General features: G+C 41.4%; 1 protein-coding gene across 1 annotated transcript in view; it reads left to right on the top strand.

Annotated features, from left to right (window-relative positions):
• Nucleotides 1-1043: 1043 nt before the first annotated feature.
• Nucleotides 1044-23881, top strand: part of ngfr (nerve growth factor receptor) — a 73904-nt gene continuing 51066 nt past the window's right edge. Inside the window, exons 1-2 of the mRNA XM_008113512.3 lie at nucleotides 1044-1442; nucleotides 23330-23468. Coding sequence (XP_008111719.2) covers nucleotides 1365-1442; nucleotides 23330-23468 — 217 coding nt within the window. The 5' untranslated portion in view covers nucleotides 1044-1364. The remainder of the gene's footprint in view (nucleotides 1443-23329; nucleotides 23469-23881) is intronic.

The following is a 23881-nucleotide window of genomic DNA, read 5'->3' as shown; positions in this document are numbered from 1 at the left end:
AGTGAGTTTCTGTGACTGAGTTTAGATTCAAACCCTGGTCTACAGATTCATAGTCCAAACACTCAGCCCCCTTCTATACTACCATCTAATCCATGTTATCGAAGCAGATACTCCACGTTACCTGCTTTGAACTGGATTATATCAGTCTATACTGCCAAATAATCCAGTTCAAGGCAGATAATCTGGATTTTATATGGCAATGTACAAGGATTCTGCGACCTCATCGTGCTAGAGTTTGGATCCACTTTAAATCCACTTGAGGGAGAGGTCTTTAAACAGACAGCCAGACGGGTCCTGGGCCTCACGAAACTACAAACCCCAGAATTCTGCAGAAGGCAGAAATCGGATTTAAAGTGGACCCATGCTGTGGTGTGATGAGGCACTTAATTGGCTTCTGCTTTGCATATACATAATGTAGGATCTTGAGGGGACTCAAGTTTTAACATGACATTTATTTCCCTTATACACACAGCCTGAAGGTAAGTATTCACAATATTTTAAATGCACATTTTTTTCCGTGTCAGGAGCAACTTGAGTCGCTTCTGGTTGAGAGAATTGGCCGTCTGCAAGGACGTTGCCCAGGGGACACCAGGAGGTTTTGATGTTTTTACCATCCTTGTGGGAGGCTTCTCTCATGTCCCCGCATGGAGCTGGAGCTGATAGAGGGAGCTCACCTGCACTCTCCCCCGGTGGGATTCGAACCTGGCAGCTTTCAGGTCAGCAACCCAACCTTCAAGCCATGAGGCTTTAGACCACTGAGCCCTCCAAAAGGAAAGGCGTCACTCTCTCAGCCACCCATGCCGTAGCATCCCAGCTTTGTGAGACTGTATTAGAAGCGGCTTCGACACCTTGAAAGCGAGCGCCCAGCCTGGACGCTTTCCCACCTTTTGGAATGAACCTCTGAGATAATATATACTTAGGAGTCCCGTTGAAATGCGAGGAAAGGCGGGTGCCTTCTTTGGGCGGCGTGTGCGCCTTGGGGAAGCTCTCGCTGACGAGGAGAAAAGGGGAGGCGCTCCCCGCTCTCCGTGGCGTGGATTTGAAGCCACCCAGCCAGTGGGTGGAGAGCATTGATCGCTTTAATAATCATCATAATAGTAATCGGAATAATACAAAAAAAGGGGGCTGAGCTTCCCAGTTACAGAAAGCAGGTGCTGTCCGGGCTGGCTCTCAGTTTCAGCAACTGCTGAAAAGGCGGCGGCGGCGGCGGCGGCGGGCTCCGGACTCCGAGGCGCCCCGAAAGCGGAGCCCAAGGCGCTCCAAGGGGGCATGCAGAGGAAGAGTCCCGCCCCGGCTTCCCTTCTGGCTTTCGTCCTCTTCTCCTTCTTCTGTCTCCGCTCGGCTTCCCTCTAGGAACCACGGCCATGGAGCAGGAAAAGAAGCAGCGCCAGCAGGACCAGCACCGGCTCGCGCTCTTCCTGGGCTTCTTGCTGCTGGCCGCGGTGAGTGGAGCCCTGGTTCTGGACACCCCGCTCTCTCTCTCTCCTGGGGGGAGAAGCACAGGAAAGGGGGCGAGTCTGGGAGGGACGCAAATCGTGCACCTCAGCACCCCGTTTCTGAGTGATGTTTGTTGCGGAAGGCTTTGGAAAGCCCTGGGGGGAATGATGTTTTTTTTTTTTTAGGAAGTATGTTGTTGTTGTTGTTGTTGCTGTTGTTGTTGTTCTCATGTCTCCTCTCCTTTTCTACTTCTCCTCCTCTTCCTTCTCCTTCTAACACCACCACCACTACTTCGTCTTCTTCCTCTTCTACCACTACTATTACTCCTTCTTGTTCTTCCTCCTCCTCCTCCCTCCACCACAGCTACTTCTCCTTCCTCCTCTTCTCCTTTCTCCTCCTCCTCCCTCCTCCATCACCACTACTAATGCTACTTCTCCTCCTCCTCAACTCTATCACCCCCTTTCTTCCTCCTCCTCTCCTCCTCCTAACTCTATCACCCGTTTCTTCTGTTTCTGCTTCTTCCTCCTCCTCTTCTCTTCCTCACTCTACCACCCGTTTTCTTCTTCTTCTCTTCCTCCTCCTCCTGTCCTTCATCTAAGTCTCCCACCCGTTTCTTTTGCTTCCTCCTCCCTCCTCCTTCTCCTCACTCTACCTCTTCTTTTTCTCTCTTCTTCCTCTTCATCTTCCTCCTCTTCTCCTCACTCTACCACCAGTTTTCTTCTTCTTCTCTTCTTTCTCCCCCTCTCCTCCTTCTAAGCCTACCACCCCGGTTTCTTCTTCTTCTTCTCCCCTCCCCTCCTCCTCTTCCTCACTCTACCACGCTTCTGCTTCTGCTGCTGCTGTTGCTTCTTCTTCTTCTTCTTCTTCTTCTTCTTCTTCTTCTTCTTCTTCTTCTTCTTCTTCTTCTTCTTCTTCTTCTTCTTCCTCCTCCTCCTCCTCCTCCTCCTCCTCTTCTTCTTCTTCTTCTTCTTCTTCTTCTTCTTCTTCTTCCACCTTCTCCCTTAACTCTACCACCCCTGTTTCTTCACTCTACCACTTCTTCTTGGATGCCAGGGCGCTCAGGACATCGTTGGCTCCTGGGTTTTTGGAGGGGGTGTGTGTGCATGGTTCATGGGTGAACTTTTTTTGCAGAAAGTGGGGTTGAGGGGAGTGACAGATCCTGCTCCGTCTCTCTGGTTCCTGTGAGGGAGAGCGAGAGAAAACCGGGGAGGGGCGGAGGGGCCAGTGTGGATGATGCAGGAGGGGCGAAGGGTGGGTGGGTGAGTCTCCCCAAGAAGAACATGAAGAGGGCATCACCACACCTCACACTTCTATATAATAGCATCCTTCCTCAAAGACACTATAAGGATTGAGAGACCCGAGGGAGTGTGTTTGAGGCTTCCACTTCTAGCAGTCTCCTTTTCTAAAACTAGTAATACTTGGATGCTGCTGTTTCCGACCAATGCTGGCCCCAAAGCGGATCTCTAACAGGGATTTCTTGGCAGGATTTCTTCCGAGGTGGTTTACCTTCTCCTTCCAGGGAGGCTGAGAGTGTGACTTGTTCAAAGTCATCTAATGGGTTTCTAGAGCTGAGTGGGAATTTCAAATCTGGTCTTGAAGCCAGGACACCATGTTTTTAGCAGCAATACCAGACAGATTTTTTTAATACAGTAGAGTCTCACTTATCCAAGCTAACTGGGCCGGTAGAAGCTTGGATAAGCGAATATCTTGGATAATAAGGAGGGATTAAGGAAAAGCCTATTAAACATCAAATTAGGTTATGATTTTACAAATTAAGCACCAAAACACCATGTTATTCCACAAATTTGAAAGAAAAAGTAGTTCAATATGCAGTAATGTTATGTTGTATTTACTGTATTAACGAATTTAGCACCAAAATATCATGATATATTGAAAACATTGACTACAAAAATGGCTTGGATAATCCAGAAGCTTGGATAAGCGAGGCTTGGATAAGTGAGACTCTACTGTATATTGTAATGCAATGACATTTTGAAAATTATAATCTGCCAGAATCATATTGGTTAGCCCTACTAAGTAGTTGACCAAGCACTGATATCTATTGTTGATTGACCAGAGAGCACTGAAGCAAATCTAATTGCTTTAATGGGTCTCTTCTAGCAGCCTCCCTTTAAGGCAGTGGAAATGTTGTGAGCTGGAGTTCCCATTTTAGAAGAAAGGTGGATGGAAATCAAATTTTTAAAAAATAGCTACTAAGTCAAACTGTGCCAGGGCTTGTGGGAGGGATTCATTTATGACTACAGTCCTTACACTTACTTTGGTCCCAATGTATTCAAAGGATTTAACTTTGGAGCACATGTGTTAACAAATTGGGTTGCTGTGAGTTTTCCCGAGCTGTATGGCCATGTTCCAGAAGCATTCTCTCCTGACATTTCACCCACATCTATGGCAGGCATCCTCAGAGGTTGTGAGGATGCCTGTCATAGATGTGAGTGAAACATTATGAGAGAATGCTTCTGGAACATAGCCATGCAGCCCGGAAAACTCACAGCAACCCAGTGATTCTAGCCATGAAAGCCTTTGACAACACATAGTTAACAGATTACTCTACAATATCTTGAAAATCTCACATACAGTTCTGCAAGAATTGGGAAAGGTGCCCTAGGGGCTGGGGAATGGATCCAAGTCATCTTCATTATTGCTATTGTGTCATTATCATTATGGGATAAAAGGAGAACAGAATGGTTATCCAATTAGAGGAAGGATAAAGGTATTCATTATCTATAGTGCAAGTGGAGACCACATTCCTACCAATATTTCTTTACCCATATTTGAGTATCCTACGGGAGTGATAAAGTGGAATAGAAATAATAATAATAATAATAATAATAATAATAATAATAATAATAATAATAATGCTTTCATGTTGGCGTTTAACCAGAAGGAAAGCAGTTTAGAGAAAATAACCATCACCACATTTGTTGCTGTGAGTTTTCCGGACTGTATGATCATGTTCCAGAAGCATTATCTCCTGATGTTTTGCCCACATCTATGGCAGACATCCTCAGGGCCAGCTAACACCTCCCAACAAAGGATTTCCCTAGGCAGGAAGCAGCCAGACTTTGAAGCTGCAAAGCTATTAAATGCTAATCAAGCATGCCAACTGCAACATTCACACTTGCCTCAGACAAGAGTTCTTTCTCTCACCCTGGACATTCCACAGATATATAAACCTCACTTGCCTAGTTTCTAACAGACTTCACAACCTCTGGGTATGCCTGCCAGAGATGTGGGCAAAACCTCAGGAGAGAATGCTTCTGAAACACGGCCATACAGTCTGGAAAACTCACAGCAACCCAGTGATTCCGGCCTTGAAAGCCTTCGACAACACAGTGGCACATTTTCTTTAAGTTTTGAATGGTCATGTCTACTACACCCAATATTTCGACTGAGAAGTCCCAGAATGCAGCCACCTGCTGTCATGTGCAGAGAGCTGGCATAAAAGGACAAGCAAAAACATTATAGCAGGGATGAGATCAAGCATGAAAATGAAGATGGAGGAAATTTCTGATGAGAACTTTATTCACTGGCTATAGTTTTTCCTGCCTTTGTTAGAACGAGCTTTCAGAGTTCTCCTCTCTAAGGTGGTTGAGAAACAATGAAAGGTCCAAGGTCACCTAGACAATGCTCATGGTAGCAGAATCTGGATTTCCTACTTCCCAATACTCTAACCATGCAATCACACTGATTCGATTGGTTTAAGGTGCAAAAGAGGCTAAACAGAGGACCATGCATCTCTGCCCATAACTTTAGGCACACACTAGGGCAGTTTGGCAGTGAAGAAAATCTATATATGATTAGAGGCTGCCTTTCCTTTGTTCCTATCACCTTCCTTTTTCTATATAGTTTATATGAAAAACAAATATCTTAACACTGTTGAAAGGAAACAGTGAAGGGATGTCACAGTAAGAGATGGGCCGTTGGTTATGGGGATGATAGGCATTTGAGTTTGAATGCAAGAAGCAGATGTCAGGACTTGACCACAAGATCTGGCATTATGGCAGGAGTTTGAGAGGAAAATCCTAGTTCCCATGACCAGGCATCTTTCTTGACATTATACCAAGAGATCAATAGAAAACAGGCAAAGAATTGGAAAATATCATACTTGGATTACAGCTCCCAGAATCCCCCAATCAAGATAGTCACTGGGTAGGAGATTCTGGGGGTTATAGCCTCAGGTTCATAGCTATGATGATGGAGGAATCTGGAAACTGTAATTCAAAAAGTAACATTTCCAAGCTGTGATTCAGTTCTGGTATCCATTTTAAGGGTGAGTTCTGAGATGAATTAAATAGTCTTCACATGCTCACAAGCTGAGAATGTGAAGAGAGTGTGTGCAAAATTTTATGTACTTCATAATCACAAGCAAGCCACCTTAGGAACTCGGAGAAGAGTTTCTAATATGTATTTTTTATTTTGTTTAATATATATATTGAAAACTAGTACCACTGAGTTTGTGTGCAGAGCATCCTACAGTCACATGTATAAAGTTTTCAAAATTATTTGACTGCGGTGGAGACAGAGTAGAATAAGACAAGAATAGTAAAAAAAAAATGGATATGAATGACTTAGACTTTTTTGATGTTCCATTTAATTCCTATATATTCATGTGGAGAGCCGTGCAAAGTCTTTATGAAAATGGTACTCGAAGAAAGAAAAAGAGGCAAGCAATGGAGGGAAGTGTGGTTGTCTTGGTAAAGCTTAGGGGCAGAAGTCCATAATCCTTTCAGCAAAAGGAGCAGAATGGCTCACAAATGCAGCAGGTCTGACTTACTAGACGTTACGGTAATTGGAATAATATATATTGTCCTCTCACGGAGGGAGTGGTTGTATAAAGACCATTAAGCCTGGAGACTAAAACCACTTAGCTGCACTTGCTGAAGAGAAGTGCTAGTGAGTGATATGTAGGTTTTTCTGGAAAGGCATCCTGAGCATAAAAGGCATGAAAAGACAGAGGAGGGCATGGTTTCCCAGTGTTGCTAAACCTGGCATCATGAGTACTTTATTATTATTATTATTATTATTATTATTATTATTATTATTATTATTATTATTATTATTATTATCTTTTTAAATGCGTTAAGCATTGTCTGTAACTCCTCTGCCTGTCTCCCCAAGCAGTCTCTGGCTGTAGGAAGCTGAGTAGAATCCATTCCTTCCCATGTTGGGGGTAAAAGCTCAAGATGCCATGTTTCCTACCATAATTGAGTGTGGGATGGGAAAGGGGGAACTTTCTTGAAGAGATCCTGTAAAGCCGCATTTCTCAACCTGGGGGTCAGGACTCCTGGGGGTGGGTCGCGAGGGGGTTTCAGAGGGGTCGCCAAAGACCATCAGAAAACATATTTCTGATGGTCTTAGGAACCCAAATCCCTCCAGTATTTTCTGTTGGTCATGGGGGTTCTGTGTGGGAAGTTTGGCCCAATTCTATCGTTGGTGGGGTTCAAGGGGCTTCTTGATTGTAGGTGAACTATAAATCCCAGCAACTCCCAAATGTCAAGGACTATTTCCCCCAAACTCCACCAGTGTTCAAATTTGGGCATATTGAGTATTTGTGCCAAGTTTGGTCCAGATCCATCATTGTTTGAGTCCACAGTGTTCTCTGAATGTAGGTGAACTACATCTCCAAAACTCAAGAACAATGCCCACCAAACCCTTTCAGTATTTTCTGTTCATCATGGGAGTTCTGTGTGCCAAGTTTGGTTCAGTTTCATTGCTCTTTGATTGTAGGTGAACTATAAATCCCAGTAACTACAACTCCCAAATGACAAAATCAATCCCCTCCCAACCCCACCAGTATTCAAATTTGGGCATATCGGGTATTTGTGCCAAATTTGGTCCAGTGAATGAAAATACATCCTGCATATCAGATATTTAGACTTCGATTCATAGCAGTAGCAAAACTACAGTTATGAAGTAGCAACGAAAATAATGTTATGGTTGGGTTGGGGGCCACCACAACATGAGGAACTGTATTAAGGGATCATAATAATAATAATAATAATAATAATAATAATAATAATAATAATAATAATAATAATAATAATAATAATAATTTTATTTTTATACCCCGCCCCATCTTCCCGAAGGGATTTGGGGTGGCTTAGATGTGGCCAAGCCCAGGCAGCAGACAATATAAAAATATAATAATAAAACAAGTCAATCAACAATAAAACAAATCATAAAACAAATGAGGTCACATACAATAAATATACTATGATAAAAATCTTGGGTTGGCTCCAAAAAGAACTGGGCCAAAAAGTGCAAGTAGTGTCAGTTACAATCAGGGAGAGGTAGATACCAGAGCTATTGTTCCCATTAAATGGCATTAGGAAGATTGAGAACAACTGCTGTAAAGTATCTAATCCCAGAGTAAGACAAAGTCGGACAACTGATTCAGAGAGTAGATACTGGGGTGGGACAGAAGATGATGGCAAGTTGTTAGAACAAAACTGCATTGTCTAAGAGTCTAGAGCAGGCATGGGCAAACTTCAGCCCTCCAGGTGTTTTGGACTACAATCCCCACAATTTCTAACAGACAGTAGGCTGTAAGAAATTGTCGGAGTTGTAGTCCAAAATACTCTGGAGGGTCAGAGCTTGACCATGCCTGATTTAGAGACAGCCTTCCACATTCACTGGGATTAGGAACACAGGATGCCCACGAAAGTGGGAAAAAAAACATGAATAAAGAAATTGTTGGGATGTTTTGCTGGAGATAACACTTCTCTAGGGATTTCTAGGTCTTCCAGCACAACTCTAAGGTCACCTTCTGCTTGAAGGTGACCATAGAATCGCATTGGAGGACCTAGTAATTCCTAAAAATATATCCTCTTTAAGTCCTACAGCATGATTGAAGGAAACTGACGATAAAGTCACACTGAAGGACTCCGAGATTCCTAGAAATAACATTTAAGCCATATCTATGAACAATCAAATCCACAAAAATCAAAACTGTAAATGTGGAGAGACGACTGAACACTGAACTCCTTGATACATCTAGTGGACAATAGTCTTCTGTTGCCAATTTTGGACTAAGATTCCAGCTACCAATCTTGTCAGCTTCTTGTCTTTCATTTCAGGCGGCTAGAAAAAGTACTTTTTTTGTACTATATCTTGCAGAATCTTCCAGCCAGCACGGTTAGGACTGAGGTGGGAAGTGGGGTTGTAGTAAAAAAATATATCAAATAACTTCCCCAGGCTGTGCTTGCAAAAGTGTACAACCAAGATGATAAACAGAAAATGTTACCAAACTAAAAAAAATATTCCAGAAATCAAAATATCTTCAAGTGCCAAGAGTACAGAAAGATATATTCAATTAAAATGTTCCACAACATGTTCAGTCCCAAGTTCGTGCACACACACAAGAGAAAGTCTAATGTGCATAATTTCCGGAAAACGCCCTCATGCCAGAGGGGCATTGGGATAATACACTCTGAAAACGGAAGCATGGAGCAGAAATGGGAGAGTGCCTGTTATTGGGCTATCCATCTTTCGAAGCTACACAGAAGCTTTTGATCTATGCAGGATGCTTCTTCAGCATTCTGCTGTTCCAAAAAAGCAAAAGATGACGAAGAGTAACAGTGGCATGTTTCAGAATCTGACTCAAGCTAATCTGGTTTTAGCAAGAAAGGGAAAGGAGGGTGAGAAAGAAACAAACTACACTTTCATGCAAGGATGGGCGAACTTTGGCCCTGCAGGTGTTTTGGACTTCAACTCCCACAATTCCTAACAGCCTGCCAGTTGTTCTAATGGCACTTCGTTTTTGTTGTTAACTATTGTCAATTCACTTTGATTATGACAACCCTATGGTAACCCCTTTCCCCAAACTAATCTTTCCATGAAAACCCATGGTGAGTTTCCATGATGAGTTTGCTTTAGAGTAGACTTAAGTAAAAAAAAGAAAAAAAAGAAGGAACACAAGAAAAAAATGATAATGAGACTTCTGAGTCAGCAGCCCTGCTTAGGCTTTGCAAGGGTTGTGTCTTGCTTGTTTGAGTCTACCCATCTGTACTAATGGCACTCCCACTATTTGACAATGGGGTAAAGTCTCAGATTTAATCCTCAAGATTTCCTATTAAAATAAATGATAAGTAGATATTGGAAAAGGGCTCTGCCTGAAGCCAGCTGGAATACTTGAAGGGTGAATTTTGGCCCTCCGGATGTTTTGAATATCAGGTCTCACAGTCTCTCACCACTGATCATACTGGTGAGGGATCCTTGGCAATGGCCTCCAAAACAACTGGAGGCTTGAAGGAACAGATAAAGCTCAATTGAGTTGAGCAACATTCCAACCTGGTACAAGGCAATGCCATCTTGTGCCAGTTCTTTCCAAGCCGTGGTTCTCTTGTCGTGCCCACCAAATTCATGGTACAATAGTTTCACATTATCCCATGGACCAGATATAAATTACCATTTCAAAGCAAGGCTCAGAGGAGAAGATGGGAGAAAGAAAAACCAACAAAAATACTATATATTGTCCCCTTAGTGGAGAAAAATAGTGTGGCATAACATAATAAACATAAATGTAATAATAATATAAGTAAAGGTAAAGGTTTCCCCTGACATTAAGTCTAGTCATGTCCGACTCTGGGGGTTGATGCTCATCTCCATTTCTAATCCAAAGAGCCAGTGTTGTCCGTAGACACCTCCAAGGTCATGTGGCCGGCATAACTGCATGGAGCACCGTTACCTTCCAGCTAGAGCGGTACCTATTGATTTACTCACATTGGCATGTTTTCAAACTGCTAGGTTAGCAGAAGCTGGGTTTAACAGCAGGAGCTCACCCCATTCCCTGGATTCGAATTAGGAAATTCAGCAGCTCAGTGGTTTAACCCGCTGCGCCATCACGGGGTCCCTTATAATAATATACTTGAGCATAAATCAAAAATTATTTGTCAAAAATTGATCCTCCCAAAACCTGGGTCAATTTGTACACAGTCAGTGTGGTATGTCCATCTGCTGTGGCAGCACTTCTGGCCCTTGGTAATACTTTCTCAAAAACTGGTGATGGTGGGGCAGAGAGCAGAGGTGATGATGGGTGCTTCTTTCAAGCTGTCTTGGTATTGACAAGGTTCCAAGAGTCCAAGAGCTTAGTACAAGAAAGGATAACCTGAAAGAAGCAAACCTCTCTGTTTTGTCTCTGGTGGAGCCCTGTGCTGAACTCCAAAGTTTACTCTCGACTTATCCAAAGGCCACATCATAATGTTGGCCCCAAACCTGTCCTTGAAGTTGTCTTATACAAAAGTATCTTTTTCACTTTGGTACCTCAGATGTTAGACATGTTTCTGGGTATATTTGACCTGCTGATTCCAAAAATGGTACCTGTTTTCCTCTATCAGCTCTAGTTTTTGAGATACAAAACATATGCCATATACTAGTTGCCATATGCTTGCCCATGAAGAATCATGATAATCATACCTAAGAAACTAAAGCTAATGCAATCTATCCAATGCAAGTTTCTGAATCAGGGCCCAAAATCAGCCCAACTTGTGCCGTGTTATCATTCTTTGTGCTAATAATAGCTAACTAACATATCCCATCTTGATAGTATGGTGGAGAGACTGCAGTGCCACTTCAAGGACATATGTTACTATTTAACAAGGAGATTATTCATTCGGCTGTGTTGTGTATATGTTTACAAACAATGAAAAAGATACGTGGCTTAGCCCTGGAAACACATTTGGTCAGCTAGTTAATGTTAGGCTTTGAAATTAATGGATTTACAGAGATGCCCATTAGATGGCTACGTGTATTACTTCAGTTGTGAAGCATGTAGCTAAACATTTCTCTCTTCCTACAACTTTTTTTTCCATTTTTCTACAGCCTTGACTGGTTAGAGCAAAAACAAAACTTTGCCAACATCCATAAAGGAGAAATAGGCATATTGAAGAATGGAAGTTATAACAAGGATACAAATTATATATCAAATTTTATTGTTTTCCCGGGTACTATTGGATAATCTGGGCGGAGGTCAAAAGAGGGCACCAGATAGCGAAGGATAATCCATTTTATGGGTGGGGGGGGGGGGGGGGTGGAAGCATAAAATCATTTTCCTCTGATGTCCTGTTATTCCAACCACCCATGTCGTCATGGTGGAAACAACTCTTGTGTATGACATGGGAAGGGGGGGGGGGGGAGAGGGAAATAACCAGCAAAAACGGGGGAAATGGTTTTCCTCCTTCAACTCCCCTCCCTGTAAAATGGACTATCCTTTCACTATCTAGTGCCCTCTTTTGGCCTCTGCCTGGATAACTCAACAGTATCTTGTCCCTGAGCAGCCATGCACTACTGCCATTGCCAAAACACAGAGTTGTAAATCTCACTTAAAGTTTCTGTTGTTATTTCATTATACTTATCTACTACTAGAAACTTTAATTAAAGAAGTATACTCCCCCCCCCCCACAATTGAAAAAAAATCAAAATTACTTTTAAAATGTGTCTGCTGTTAAGGATGTGTACATTTTAGACATATTTAAAGCAAAAATAATACAGTGAGCATTTATAAACTATATACATAACATTTTCTTTTTTTTAAAAAAGACACACAAAAGCATGCCATAGCTAATAATATCAGTGGCCATATCATACCCCACACTGGCCAAGAAAATATTATCAGTGAAAATAGGCATACTTAGAAAACTCTGCATCATCCTGTTATCAGTTAATTCCATACAATTTCGGGGGGAGGCATAAGAACATAAACCAGATTAGATCAAAGGTATACATAGTTAAGTGCTCTGCTTCTACAACTTCAACAACAGTCTGGAATAAATACTGCATGGAGGCTTGGAAAAGTGCAAGTTGTAGCCACTGACTTCAATGTCAGTGAAAGGATGATGAATCCACTCTGCTATCCAGAGTGCTGAATCTGCTTTAGAGATAGAATTCAACACTTTTGATGGCTTCTTAAAAGTTTGAACTAAAACCCAAAACAGATTTACTTACATACTGAAATGAAAGTGTTTGGCTGTCACTGAGCACAACAGCAGCACTCTATAGCCTGTTAGTATTAGTGACATGTGCATGCACAAGCAAACTAAAATGTGTCCTTTTGTGGGCAGGACAGAGTGGGCTATTCCCCTCCCCCACACACACATACTGCAATATCCCAAAACATTATCTTCCCTATCAGCTGTCAAGCCCCAAGATGCTGTTGCTGCTTACTACTGGAACAAGAAGGGAAAGAAGAGGCAATCCAGACCATCAAGATATGGCTACTCTGGGCTACAGATGATGTTTTTTCATTCATAAGCACACTTTCTTTTTTCCCTCCCACTGAGCTACTTCATGGTCTGAATCGCTTCCCCTCCACAACAATAGTCAGTTTCAGCCAGTTTTGAGTAAATGTGAGGTTGGAAGAGAAGGACCTGCAGCTCTCGAGCAGAATTATGCTGTTCTATAGGATCTCAGCCTGATTGTCCCCCTCTGTTTCAGTAACCACACTATTTCAGGGAACTGGAAGATGTAGTCCAAACATTTCCAGATCCTGTAAAGCAGTGATTCCCAAAGTGGGTGCTACCGCCCCCTAGTGGGCGCTGAAGTAATCCATGGGAGCAGTGATGGCCACAGGTACATATATCTTTCTGTTTAATTGCTATTAAAATTTTAAAATTAATTTCCAGGGCACTGAGTAATATTTTTTCTGGAAAGCGGGCAGCAGGCCAAATAAGTTTGGGAACCACTGCTGTAAAAAGTGCCCTTTTTTGTTGTGTGCCTTTAAGTCATTTCCAGCTCATGGTGGTCCTAAGACAAACTATCATGGAGTTTTCTAATCAGCAAGACTTGTTCAGATGAGGTTTGCCTTTGTGAGGCTGAGTGAGCGTAACTTACCCAAAATCAACCACTGGGTTTCCATCACTGAGTCGGGATTGGTTTCTAGAGCCATTGTCTGATGCTCAAACCACTACACCAGACTGGGTCTTTGAATTTGCTTATTTATCTGGAAATTTTGAAATAACAACACTAGAAATAGAAATAAAATATATTTCACTGTGTTGCTTCAGCATATTGTCTATAGGCTGCTCATTCTTTTTATGGTTCTTTCAACTAGACAGGCTTTGAAACAGAGAACATCTTCAAACAGAGGACTTGGAAGGGCTAGGAGAGAACTATGAGTAAAACCAGGGAGTTGCTGGTTAGCTGGATCAATGGTCTGACTCAGTGTAAGGAAACATCCTGTCTTCCTTGGGGAATTGCAATCCAAAAGCATCTGGAGGCCCATATGTTGTCCAGTCCTGCTCTGATCAATGCTCTGAACCATCCTTGATAGAATAGCTGAGTCCACCCCCTTTCTTCCTATGTCATTTCCCCCAACGTCTCTAATTTCTATACTGCACAACACAGTATCAGCATTTGTTAGATGATACAGAGTTGCCTCCATCTTCTGACAGATACTGCTCCTAGCAACCTCCTGACACCTGGGATTAATTTATAGCACCTTAGAGGCTAATTGATTTATTGCAGTTAGAACTGTCAAAAGGCAACATCTTACTTCCTCCAAAGCGTAAACACAGAAGGCACTGGATATATAATTTACAGAGCTTGTGGTACAATGGAGACCAAATTGAATCAGTAAGATGACAACCAGTCACTAGTAACTAGAATTCAGAAGTGCACCTCATTACCTGAAATGTTTAGCACCATAGAAAATCCCTCCAGGATAGGTGAGGGAAATGAGCACAAAATTGCCATGGGAGAGCTCAACTGGAGAAACTGACCAGGATTCATATCCTTTTCCTGAGAAATATAATCGAATCATGGAAAGTATTACAACTCGGCAGGCGCCCCTTCCAACTGTTCTTGTGAATTCTTCTTGTTCAAGCAGAACGACCCCGGGGTCAGAAATAGCACATACAGAGGGGAAAGTAGTTTATGAACAGGTCCTTTCCTGCATTTAAAGATCTTGACAGGGGTGGGAAATCACAGTGGGTTGTCATCTTGAATAGTAGTTCAGCACATGGTTGGCCAAAGTGGAAATGGAAAGGAAATGAAAAGATCGATTAGTCTACCAGGGGTTAGTAACCACTTTGTGAACCCATTGCCCCTTATAGAAGGGGGATAAAATTGAAAACTCCTCATTCCTCAGACGAACCAAAATAGTAGCTGTTATTACTAGGCATTGTTCATCTCATGCAATATGTTTCCATTGGCTCTTGGCACAACTTAATGTGACAGGTCCTTGTTTATGTCCATCTTACAGATGGGAGAACTGTGACTGAGAAATGACGGTTCTTCCAGAGCTTTTTTGTTTTGTTTTTGCAGTACAGGAACCAGCATTTACAAGCCAGCACGGCTATTACTGATGCTGGTTAGTAGCTTCTAGGAGCTGCAGTCTTGCCTTGCAATGAGTCAAAGGCAGAGATTGGAATTAATTTCCATATTGTAGTAGATCAAAAGGGGATGCAGAGAACACATTGTATTGAAATTTATTTCAAGTCATCTGAATCTCAAGAAAGTATCTGAAGCTTGTGCTCAGGCAATGCTGAAGGGAATGTTTGCATAATGACTCACTCAGAGGCATGTCTGCAGTGCTAAAAACACAGTTGCCCCTGTGTAGATGCATACATTGAGATCCTGGTTTACACAAATCACATTTCTTCATGATGAGCACATTTTGGCCAGGCCAGCAGTCCAGTATGGCCCCGCCAGCAAATATGAGCCACCCAGAGCTGGCCCTAACATTTGACAGAGTGGAGCAACTGCCTCAGGCAGCAAATGCCTGAAGGGAACAATGGAAGCCCACCCTCCAATTCTTCTTGCATTCTTCCCACCATGCTATGAGTTGGGATGGGGAAACACAAGGCCTGCCCTGCACACCAAGCATAACTTGCCTAAAGTAGTCATCAGGAGACATAACTTTCCCTTCTTCTTCAGTGCATTCCATGCCTAAATTATTCTGTGACCTATGTCATTGTTGTTCTTGAGTGCTTGGAGACTGGGGAAGCTGGTATGTTGTGATGACCAGCCCCAAAATAATTTGAAAATTTTGTTCTTTGGAGAAATCCTGGGATTCTCCAACCAAACGAGGAATTCTAGGAATTATAGCCCTAAATATTAACATTTCCATACTTGGACTCTGAGATCAGATAATGGGAGGCAGATTCTCTGGCCATTTTATTTCAAATTATAGCCTGATCTAGAAATTGGGAGGCCTGGATTCCTGAGACTTTTGTCTCTTCCATCTACCTACTTCATGTATATATTCCATCTCAGTTTCCTCTCACCATCTGCAACCCCCTTTCTCTATGGGAAAGAGAAATAACATTACTGGTTTACATTACAGAGTTGCAACAGTTGTAGCAGTAATGTACCTATCAAAACACATTAAATAAGGCAGTGTATGTATACTTAAGTGCATATCAACTGAGTCTATATAAATGAGTTGCATGCATTCTTCTGTGCTATATAACTCCAGTGAAGATCTGAAAGAGTGCAATGCGATGAATGTCAACTGTGTAATTTGTATAGACATTTAGAGCCAACATGGTGTAGTGATCTGAGTGTTGGACTATGACTCTGGAGACTTGAGAGTCTATGAAAAACACAGGGTGACCTTAGCAAGTTACAGTCTCTAAGCCTCAAGTTGAAGGCAATGAAAAACCACTTCTAAACAAACATTGCCAAGAAAATCCTGTGATAGGGTCACTAGAGTCACTGTTGATTGGAAATGACTTGAAGGCACATAACAACACATGCACTCCTTTCAGTTTTCTATATAAAGGAAGTATTTCCCAATATCAAAATTCTCAGTTTAATATTTATTTTGTTATATTTTATCCTTGTTATGTTTAAAACTATGCATTTCCCCTTTTGACCTGGGACAGCAAGATATGTGGTGCCTGAATTAGCCAGTAAACCCAAAGTTTGGTTGGGGTTACTGGCTAAGACATTGGGAATGGCAGTTGAAATAACATCGTATTTCCCATCCCAGTAGAGAAAGGAGGTGATAGATTCATACAATCTCGCTTAAAAGAGACCCATTGAAATAAAGGCTGCTCAAATGAGTAGTATGAAATTTGTCGTTAACAATGATTTTCAATGGATCTACTCTAGATATGATGACATCTGAATACAGTCATCTGGAGCCTGTTTGAATCCTGGGATGGAAATCTCATTTTTAAAAGTTAGCTGGCAAAATACAATGGTAACATTTTCCAGCTGCTTTGAGAAAGTTTTAAGCAGCCACCATACACAGAAGTAGGGATGCTATAGTACGTACATTTCCAACGGAGAGGGTGAATGTGTAAGTGTGCATATACATGAAGCAAGACTCAATTATACTCCTATGGCTGGACCACAATGACTTTTTAAAGGTTTGTTTCTGAAATTATTTAAATGTGAAGCATTTCTGTTTTTTCCTTTACGCATCACCAAAACTTCCATGTTGACCTTGTAGAGTCAACTACCTAAAGGCTTATTTGACTTCTTAAAAAATCCCTAAGTATGAAATGAAAGATCTCTCTCTTTCTCAGTTAATGAATCTCATGGATGAAAAGAAAAAGAACAATCAAAACATGAACCCAACTTAAAAAGCAATTAAGGGCTCAGCAAAGATGTCACTCTCTCTTTCTTTCTCCCTCTTCATTTTGTTCCACTTGTCAGAATGCTTTATGGGGTTAATACTTTGGCTTTGTCAACAGGACTTGTGTTAATAGCAAGCACATTGGGATGGGACTAATGCAGAACAGGTGCCCTCCCCAAGGAGTGCTATCTTTGGTGGGGACGTAGGAAGGTATTGGGCACCGTGGAAAGCCTCAAGTCTAAAGTACTTGTACAATATAAGCCTGTTTTAAAAATCTGGATGTATAGAGAAAGATATATCTTCAACACCGTTGAACAATTTGGATGATCTGTGTGCATGAGAAAGAGAAACAGACTGTAGGGGAAGCACTCTCTCATTCTGCTGTTCTCTTCTCAGGATAGTTTTTCCTGAGAGGAATACATTAAGGACTCAATTTCAGCCAACAGGGAACTCTGAAACTTATTTCAAGTAGAGAAGACAATCCCTGGGAAATGTGAAACACCTGTTCTCTCTCTCTCTCTACTAGTTAGACCACTTTATCCAACTTTTTTTTACCTCATGAAAGGATTGTAAGTCTAATGGTCCTATTTTTTTTAAAAATCAATACAGAATTAACCAAATGGGTTGGGAAGCAGGCATATCAAACAAAAGTTATGCCTACAGTATACCACTGAAATCAAGGGAACATACTATTAGTGATGATGACTAACTGCTCAAGGATGCATCTACACTGTAGAATTACTGCAACTTGAACCCATTTTCATTGTCGTGGGTTATGGAATCATGGAAGTTGTAGTTTTACACAATCTTTAGCCTTCTCAGTGAAAGATGGTTGGTGCTTCACCAAACTTCAAAGCCCAGGATTCCATAGCATTTAGTTATTGTGGTTAACTAGTGTCAAACAGCATTCATTATACGGGCTTTATCAGACTAGCATTTTAAAGCAGGCACCCCCTGCATTTTTAGCATCTTCTGCCTCCTGCAGAGCTCTGAGAAATGTAGTTTGAGAAGGCGAAGACCTCTCTAACTGAGAATTCGAAGGCCCTGCCCTGAACTACATTTCCCAGAATTCTGCAGAAGACGCCAAGAATGCAGAGGTGCCCGCTTTAAAACGCTAGTCTGATAAAGCCCTTTATGTAGATGCATTGTCTACATTCTACATGTAGCTGTTTCCAACCCATTGTGCTTCTCGGTATATGGAGTGTATTTTCTTTCCTCACAGCATTACAAGAATTGGTCAATTGCAGACCTCGGCGAAGATGCACAAGCTAGGGCTCTTTCTGACTAGAGTTTGGAAAAGTTACCTTTTGGGGGGGAACCACAACTCCCAGAACTGTCCTATCAGCAAGATTTGATTGCTGGCACCATGGTCTAAAAAGCAAAGCAAAATTCCTACTTTTTTCAAGCTCTTTGCTAAACATCCTGGTTTAGTGGCCCACTGATAGACCTATCCTACATGCCTGGTTTTCAACACAGCAGGTCAAGATGACTATGTTTGCTGCAGATCTGTCTCAAGGGAGATATTATGGATCAGTGAAGGAGCACCTAGTCAGTATGTAGCAGATTCTATATTCTCAGTCTATTATATTTCTAGGACAACCTGTGTCCCTTCATTTGATGTTGGGCTGCAACTTTCAGCAGGGCAAGCCAACATAACAAATGAAGACTGGTAGTGAGAGATAAATACAATAGCAACGAGAACATGTCAAGTAGTCCAGCCTTGACTTGAGGATGGTCAGATCAATCTAGCATACATTCTCTCCAACCCATTTCCTCATCTCTATGGAAATTCTGTGTTTTTAAACAATCCAGGTGTTTTTCCAGAGACATGGACATTTGCATGCAGTTTTTTATGTTCTTTCCTGGAATGTAAATTTTGTGTAAACATTTCTCCTAAATTGTTGTATCTTATCCTTTCCGAACTAAACATTTGGCATGTGTTTCTTTTGCCGAAAGAACTCTATCATAACATTTAGAGAACGGTGAAAAGGTGAAAGCTAGGGCAATCTAGTCTCTGCATTTGTTTAGGAAGCAACCCTCTTTGTACTACCTGAACTATACATTAATATGTACCTTCAAGCCACCTGTCAATTTATGTGTCCCCATGAATTGCATAGAATTTTCTTAGGTAATGGATATTGTCTACCTCTGAAATATAGGCTACAGCATCTGATATTTCTTGACAGTTTCCTGCCCAAGTACTAACCAGGGCTGATCCTGCTTAGCTTTTAGGGGAAGGTAGGATCTAGTGACACCAGGATATTTAGGAATAAACAACACAAAAAGACCAATTTAAGTTGTTTGAAGGAAAGGTGCTGTGTACATTGAAATGGTGATGATGATTATGATGATGATGGCTGGAATGCAGAATATGTACAAAGTGAAAATACATGAAGGAGGGTCTTACCCATCAGAGTGGGGACCTCGGTGGCGCAATGGGTTAAACCCTCGTGCTGGCAGAACTGCTGACTGAAAGGTAGGTGATTCGAATCCAGGGAGCAGGGTGAGCTCCCATCTGTAGCTCCAGCTTCCCATGTGGGGACATGGGAGAAGCCTCCCACAGTAAAACATCTGGGCATTCCCTGGGTAATGTCCTTGCAGACAGCCAATTCTCTGACACCAGAAGCAACTTTCTCAAGTCGCTCCTGACACACAAACCCCATCAGAGTAGATTTCCAAAATAGTGTGATTTTAGGAGAATTGGACTGGACTTTGAGAGGTCCACCTTCTAGAAGACCTGTTACATAGTGTTATTGTGCAGATGTAGTGAAAAACAAAGCCCTATACCCCACCTTAAGCTCTTTTGAACAAAGCCAGAATAAAATGCATCTAATATAACTAATTAACCAACCAAACAATCAATACGAGTGGATTGAACACAAGCCTACCTCAGCATAAAATAGACTTAGATATTGATGAAACACTCCAATGACAGACCTTCAGGCAAGCCATTGTTACAGTAACTCTCATTTTAAGAAAATTGTAACCTGAACAGGAACCAAAAATGGCTTTCCAATGTTTCCCTTGAGACCACTACTGAAAATGAATGATGTTAAGCCCTGTGGTTACTTTCCCTTACTTTTCTTTAAAGGAACTGCCTTTAAGTAAAGGATTATTTTCTATAAAATGGGATATGTGGCCAATCTAATGCTGATGTTCTTTTATGACAGTGATTCTCAACCTGTGTGTCCCCAGATGTTTTGGCCTTCAACTCCCAGAAATCCCAGCCAGTCTACCAGCTGTTAGGATTTCTAGGAGTTGTAGGCCAAAAACATCTGGGGACCCACAGGTTGAGAACCACTGATCTATGAGAAAATTAGGTAACTTGTAGCCTATGGGCTCCATCTAGCCCCAAGACTGTTTTAAACCCCTCCAGAACTCTCCCATTTTCATCCCTCCTCAACATTTTGATTACTGTCTACCAAAATGGAAGAAGATACACTCTTATTCTAGATAAACAGACCCTTCATTGCTATACAGGAGATAGGCATCTTTATTTTTATGAAGCACAACTAGGTTGGAAAGCACTGTAAGGATTAATTTTGTTCGTCAGTAAAATTTACCTTTTTCCTATCCTAGAGGTTTACAGGCTCTATAAAACTCTTGCAATATATTTCCCTGCCTTCCAAGAGGGAAAAAATATTTATTTGTAAACTAACTCTTATTTACAAGAGACAGAAAATACCTCTAAAATCCACCCAGCAGCAGATTATTATAAAGCCTTTTGAGAGTACTATATATATTTCAAATTATTGAGTCCCTGGATTCTTGGGAAGTTCATGTCCTTCCTCACATTATGGAATAAATTGTGAGAATGCAATTTTCTCCCACATGCAGTAAGACTATTAGTAGCATCATCCAGTTTTAAAGCCAAGGAAACTGTTTTGAGGATGGTTTATTGAGGCCAACTTCTTGCAAAACTAATTTTGGTGCATTTGGCTGTAAACTTGCTCGAGCAAGTTCAGACCTGCCAATGAGAGTTAAAATTATTTTAGCGTTACAGATTTTAGCAACATTTCAGGCATCAGGATTTCACATTTTGTAAATGTTTGAATTTCATTTTTGTTTTCAAAAAGGTCCTTGAATTTAACCCAACGTGTTGTCGAAGGCTTTCAAATCTCACAACCTCTGAGGATGCCTGCCATAGATGTGGGTGAAACATCAGGAGAGAATGCCTCTGGAACATGGCCATACAGTCCAGAAAAACATAAATTTAACCCAATTAACCAAGCAGTACCAACTGTGAAATCATTCCTGATCTTAATCCAGATTGTAAAAGAACTATCCCAAAGTTCTAAATCTCATGCGCAAAATGGGTTCAGCAACTTGGATCGCTCATTTAAACTTCAGACTAAAATCCAGACTGAATTCACAACCTAACTGATATGGGAGATGCTAGCTGCTATGGAAGACAACAAAATCTTGTTGGAAGTAATGATTTCAAATTGGATGTGCAAGAGCTTCCATTGGCGGGAAAGCCATCATATTTTAGTGGAAACCCCATTGGGTTTAATTCTATAATCTCTCAACATATAAACATGCCATCGAATACATAACACAAAATGTTGCAGGGAAAACATTCAAGGCGAATGTAATTCTGGAGTTAGTTAGACAAGTGAAGAATTCCTTCTAATCCTTTTCGCTGGGTTCCACAGAGTTCACCTTAAGAGAGATAAGATTTCAGGAGAAAATGTACCACAGTTTGAGTAGTCAATTGCCTGTCAGCTTCAACACATGGCAAAGAACTAGCTAATTCCACACTTCATTTGAAATACTCTCCAAATTCATGCTTTCCAGCTGTGACTGGAACTAAGATTTATTGCAAGTAATCCCTTAACTGTGCAGGCAGGGACAAAGTGATGTGTTACAAGATAACTTTTGGAGTGCTGAAATAAATACATTTCCAAGGTAATTAAAAACTCCCATGTGCCGAAACCACACATTTCACAGTTGCATCTCTATCTTGATTTCCTGCCAGATTTCACACTGAGTTGGTTTCTGCACTGAGGGTGCATCTACATAGTAGAATTGATGCAGTTTAATGCTGCGTTCACTGCCATGGCTCAATGCTGGGGAATCATGGTCGCTGTAGTTTTGCAAGATCTTTATCTTAACCTGCCCAAAAGTGTTGGTGAATCACAATGCTACATCTCCCAGGATTCCAAAGCAAGATAGCTAAAGTGATGTCAAAGTGTATTAGTTCTACAGTGTAGATGCACACTGAAAGTGGTTATCTTATTTAGACCCTCTCAATCTGCCTTTAGAGGCATCTGACCACTTTTTGTCTCTCTACAGTTTCTTGCTATGAGCTGCTCTTTTTCTAGACAGGAGATACGTAAGCTTAAAACACAAGGAGAACACACAAACATAATAACTCCGTTGCGCTGTCTGCTCTGACTTGCAGTGGCTCTCTAGTGTTTTAAGTACCATTCTTTCATAACATTACCTAGAGAGGCCTGGTGGTCTTTTGGCACCCTTTCATCCAAGTACTAACCAGATCTGACCTTATTTAGCATCTGAATTCAATGAAATCTAGAGATTTCAGGATCATAAGGAGACTCCCCTCTGTTAGGTAATTGTTATGCCAAGTACTTGGAAAGAGGATCAGACACGGGCTTATCTGTTGCAGATTAATTTCCCCTTCCATTTGTTCATCAAGCAGTATCAGACATACAGATGATAAATTTGTCATGGTCATTAAGGAAAAGTAGGAAATAATGACCTAAATCCAATTGCTATTTCCAACTAGGATACATCCGTAGAAACAGTTGGTGAATGGCAAATCAATACTTCTACAAATCCCATTAATTCAATGAGCCTACTCTCATTGGGAATAACAATTACGTTTAGAGCTGTGAAGCTCCCTTATTCTCAATCTAGCAGATGTTTCATTGTGAATCTATGGTAAATTTTTTAGCTAAAGAGATTTTTAACCATTGATTCAAAGTTGGCCAGAGCTGTGAATCTGCGCAAGCGGTGGTCCTCCTGACATTTTAAACCTCCAACTCTCCTCAAACCCAGTCAACAAGGCCAATATTCATCAGTGATGCGATTTGTTGTCTAATATCTGGAGGAGAAATCAGGTCCTTTATATTTGGTTTATAGCATGGGTGGATCATGGGTCTGTTCTTTTATGACCCTTCAGACATCTTGGACTATCTTTCTTCTGTTAATGGAGGTCTTGTGGAAGGGGATACTCAATACCTCCTTCTGCAAGTCCAGAAAAGTACCTATGTAAGTGTGCAACCCCCTGCTAGGCTTTCCTAAGTCATCAATAGGATGTTGCCCTATGTGACCTTGCATACAGTTGTGGAGAATCAGTAATCTCTTGCCTTCTGTTGTCCTTTTCCACAGGGGTCCGCATGGGCCAAGGAGAAATGTTCTACCGGGAAGTACACAGTGAGCGGAGAATGCTGCAAAACTTGTAATATCGGGGAAGGGGTTGCCCAGCCGTGTGGGTTAAACCAAACTGTCTGTGAACCATGCCTGGACAGTAAGTAATACATAAAGAAATCACCTGTGTCCATATACTGTGAAATGTATAGCATCAAAGTTTGCAATCAAAATGTCAAAAGATTCACTATTGATTTAGATTAGGCACAAGATAAGAATTGCTTCTTTAGAGGGAGCAGTATCTTTAATTAATTTCAACCTATTTGTGTTTGCGTATGTTTGTTGTGTTTGCATGCATGGAAAAAGGATCAATCAAAAGGCAGTCCCTTAACAAGTGAAACACTTTGACTTTTAAACACTGTTTATGAATAAACTTATTTCACAATAACCAAATGAACCCTAAACGACTAAACTGAGACGATTGTGCTTAGGACATATCAAAAGTAAAGCTGAAGGCAGTATAAAAGGAAAAGAATCACATTACACTAGACCCTCCTCATTTGAGTTGTTAAA

This window comes from Anolis carolinensis, chromosome 6 (assembly GCF_035594765.1).
Source record: "Anolis carolinensis isolate JA03-04 chromosome 6, rAnoCar3.1.pri, whole genome shotgun sequence".
In the NCBI taxonomy this organism is placed as follows: domain Eukaryota; kingdom Metazoa; phylum Chordata; class Lepidosauria; order Squamata; family Dactyloidae; genus Anolis; species Anolis carolinensis.
This window is presented reverse-complemented; position numbering and strand designations above follow the sequence as displayed.